Source organism: Myotis brandtii, unplaced genomic scaffold, assembly GCF_000412655.1.
Source record: "Myotis brandtii unplaced genomic scaffold, ASM41265v1 scaffold161, whole genome shotgun sequence".
In the NCBI taxonomy this organism is placed as follows: domain Eukaryota; kingdom Metazoa; phylum Chordata; class Mammalia; order Chiroptera; family Vespertilionidae; genus Myotis; species Myotis brandtii.
The window spans coordinates 79810-83339 of record NW_005355881.1 but is presented as its reverse complement, the minus strand read 5'-3'; the positions used below and the strand labels follow the sequence as shown (position 1 = coordinate 83339).

At 46.3% G+C, this 3530-nt stretch overlaps 1 protein-coding gene across 2 annotated transcripts in view; it reads right to left on the bottom strand.

Annotated features, from left to right (window-relative positions):
* The window catches only part of DNTTIP1 (deoxynucleotidyltransferase, terminal, interacting protein 1), a 20711-nt gene that overhangs the window by 13797 nt on the left and 3384 nt on the right, over positions 1–3530 (bottom strand). For both annotated transcript variants that reach the window (XM_014536336.1, XM_005862130.2), the window contains 2 exons: positions 2913–2983; positions 1670–1766 (listed from right to left, as the gene is read on the bottom strand). In XM_014536336.1, coding sequence (XP_014391822.1) covers positions 1670–1766; positions 2913–2983 — 168 coding nt within the window. The remainder of the gene's footprint in view (positions 1–1669; positions 1767–2912; positions 2984–3530) is intronic.

Here is a 3530-nt window from a genome sequence, read left to right as displayed (position 1 = left end):
GGGGCCAGCTGGGGGGAGGGGCTGCAGGAGGTTGGCCAGGCGGCCCCACCCCAAATTGGGCCAGTTGGCTGGCTGCAGTGGGCGTCATAGCGACCAGTCGTTCTGGTCACTGGCTTTTTATCCATATAGATGCATGCATACATGCATGTATTTATTTATTATTTGTAATGATTTCAGAGAGGAAAGGAGAGGGAGAGACAGAGATAGAAACATCAATGATGAGAGAGAATCATCTATCGGCTGCCTCCTGATGGGGACTGAGCTCACAACCTGGGGATGTGCCCTGATTGGGAATCGAACTGAGACCTCCTGGTTCATAGGGGGATGTTCAACAAGTGAGCCACACCAGCCGGACACTACTTTTAAAATACATAAAGAATTGGACTTTTTCCCAATATTTGCACTGCTAACACTCAAGCCACTATCATCTCAAGTCTCCTAACTGGTCCTCCTGCAGTATATTCTCTATACAACAGTCAGAGTAACTCTTTAAAAAATGTTCAGATCACATGCTCTGCTCAAAACTCTCCAAGAGCTTTATTTTACTCATAATAAAACACAAAGTCCTTACAATGGCTTCAAGGTTCTGCATGAGCTGGGCCCCTGTTATGTCTCTGATCACCTCTCCTACTACTCTCCCCTGGCTCAGTCTGTTCCGGTCACACTTGCCACTTGGGTGCTTTCAATGTGCCAAGCACAGTCCTGTCTCAGGGCCTCTGGCCTGTTCCCTCAGCTGGGATGGCTTCTCACCCACGTTTCTGCATGGCTTGTTCTTTTCTCACGTTTTTCAAATCTCTGCTTAAATGACCTTTTATCATAGGACTTTCCCCATCACAATCTACGAAATAGCACCTCTGTTCCCCATTGGTCGCTCTCTTCCCCTTCTCTCTGGCATTCCCTAACAAGGTACAAATTTGCTAAAAGGGGGCAAGGACATTGTCCATATTGTTCACTGCTACATCCCCAGTGCCTAGAATAGTGTCTGCCATTATGGGAGACGCTCAGTAAATACTTCTTGAATGAATGAGTAAATGTAAGAGGAAGGAGGTCTAGAAAGAAAAAGAGTTCAGTTCTGAATATGCTGGGTTTGAAGCATCTGAGAGGCATTCAGGTAGAATCATGTAGAACTTTATTTATGGTCCTAGAAAATAATTTTGTTGTTGTTGTTGTTGTTAATCCTCACCCGAGGATATTTTTCCATTGATTTTTAGGGAGAGTAGAAGAGAGAGGGAAAGACAGAGAGAAACACTGATGAGAGAGAAACACATCCTGCACGAGCCCCAACCAGGGCCTGGGCCAGGAAGGAGCCAGCAACCAAGGTACATGCCCTTGACCAGAACTGAACCTGGGACCCTTTGCTCTATCCACTGAGCCAAACTGGCTAGGGTGAAAAAGAATTTAAATAATAATAATGGTGATATTATAATCACCTGTTACGTTCCAAGCACAGTTCTGAGCACATTACACTTAAGTCATTTCCTCCTCACAATAGCTTGGCCAAAGAGGTGTTCAAATTACCCCTAAAGAGAGAAAAAAGTTCTCGGGGGTTCAGAATGGGAAAACTATAGATATCTGTGTGTACCAGAGAGAGCCAAGGAGATAGTGAAGCAGGAAAGGACTGCTCATGAGTCTTTCTCCCGTTTAATGTTCTACTTTTGTGTCCCCTCACCTTCATGTACTTGTTGAACACAGTCTGGATCTCCTCGTTGATGCTAGGCTGCAGCACAGCTCGGAGCAGGTCCATGGAGATAGCAGGATCTGTGAAACTGCATTCAGGAGGGAGGCATAGTCAGGGGACATATCCCAAACACATCCTTTCTTAGTCTGCCCAGCTAGTTATTGACATAGGATCCTTTAATGACAATAATGGATAGTTTTTACTGAAAACTAGCTATGTGCCCAGGTTCTCTGTAAACTACATAGATGCATGCCTTCATCTCATCTCATAACTCTATGAAATGAGTATTGTTTTAAAAAGTGTTATGAAATACTGTATAATACTTATATAGAAAAGTCTATACACATTAACAAAGAGTGTTAGTGAACATCCATGCAATCACTATCCAGGTCAAAAAATATAATCAGCATTTCAAAGGCCCATCTTGTGCTCTCTCCCTTCCCTCTTACTATCTATTTAATGATAACAATTTTTATTAATTATTACCCTATTACCACAGCGTAATAGTACCCTATGGATACTATTAGCCACACTATTTTTTTAAGTAATTATTTAGTTTTACTTTTTTTACATTTTATTGATTTTATTGATTTTTTACAGAGAGGAAGGTAGAGGGATAGAGAGTGAGAAACATCCATGAGAGAGAAACATCCATCAGCCGCCTCCTGCACACCCCCAATTCAGGAGGTCTCTGAGGACAGTGACGTAAGAGTTTGAAAATGTCTACATAGTTCTAAATTAAATCATTAAGTCTTAAAACTGAACATTTTAATTTATATATATATATATATTATTATTATTATTATCATTATTATTGATTTCAGAGAAGAAAAAAGGAGAGAAAGATAGAAACATCAATGATGAAAGAGAATCATTAATTGGCTGCCTCCTGCATGCCCTACACTGGGGATTAAGCCCACAACCAAGACATGTGCCCTAACCAGGAATTTAACTGTGATCTCCTGGTTCATGGGTTGACGCTCAACCACTGAGCCACCCCGGTAGGGCTTAGGCATTGTTTCATCTATCCGGTCCCCTCATTTTGAATAGGAATTCAGAGGGGGAAGTGACTTGCTCAAGGTCACACAGAGCCACAGAACCTGAGTCTCCTCTTTTCTAGCCCAGTGCTCTTTCTACTGCGTGACGATCTCTTCTCAGCCTCCACAACTAGGGCCCCAAAGCTGCCTTCCAGGACAGTGCCTGGGAGGCAAGTCCCATCCAGAGCCAGCCTCACCTGGTGGTCATCTGTGAGCGGCGGCCCCTTCGCTGCACCTGCCGGTGCTTTATCATTATGTTCCAAGGATTCTGTGGGGACCAAGGGAGCAGGTGTCACCGAAGTCTGTGACACTGGGGTGAAGGTGGAGGGTGAGTATGAAGCTGAACCCAGACAGCCCCGCTTCCCAGGTGTTTTCACCACTTCTCCCCCCTTGCGGTTGATCGGGGCGGGCAGTGGTTGGAAGGCCCTGCCAGGGAAGAGAAACTCAGGGAGAGATTCCTGCCTCAAAAGCCCCGACCCCACCTTTCCAGGGCCGGCTGGAGGCAGGGAACCAGTGTGTACCGAGGACCTACTCCGGGGGCAGGTGATGTGTGCTGGGCGCTTGGCCGCATTTCTATCCCATCCCCACCACCTTGGGAGGCAGACACTCATCACCTCCGCCTTATAGAAGAAGAAACGGGGCCTTGACCCGACTGCCCCACGTCACCTAGCGAGGAGGGCGGCACCAGAACTTGAATCCTGGTCGTCGGAATGAGAAAAACGCCCACCCCCTCGGCAGCTCCAGCCACCGCGTTCTTTTGCCCGCGGGCTAGGGTCCCGGGAACCCGAGGCCCTGCCGGCCCGAGAGGCCGCCCG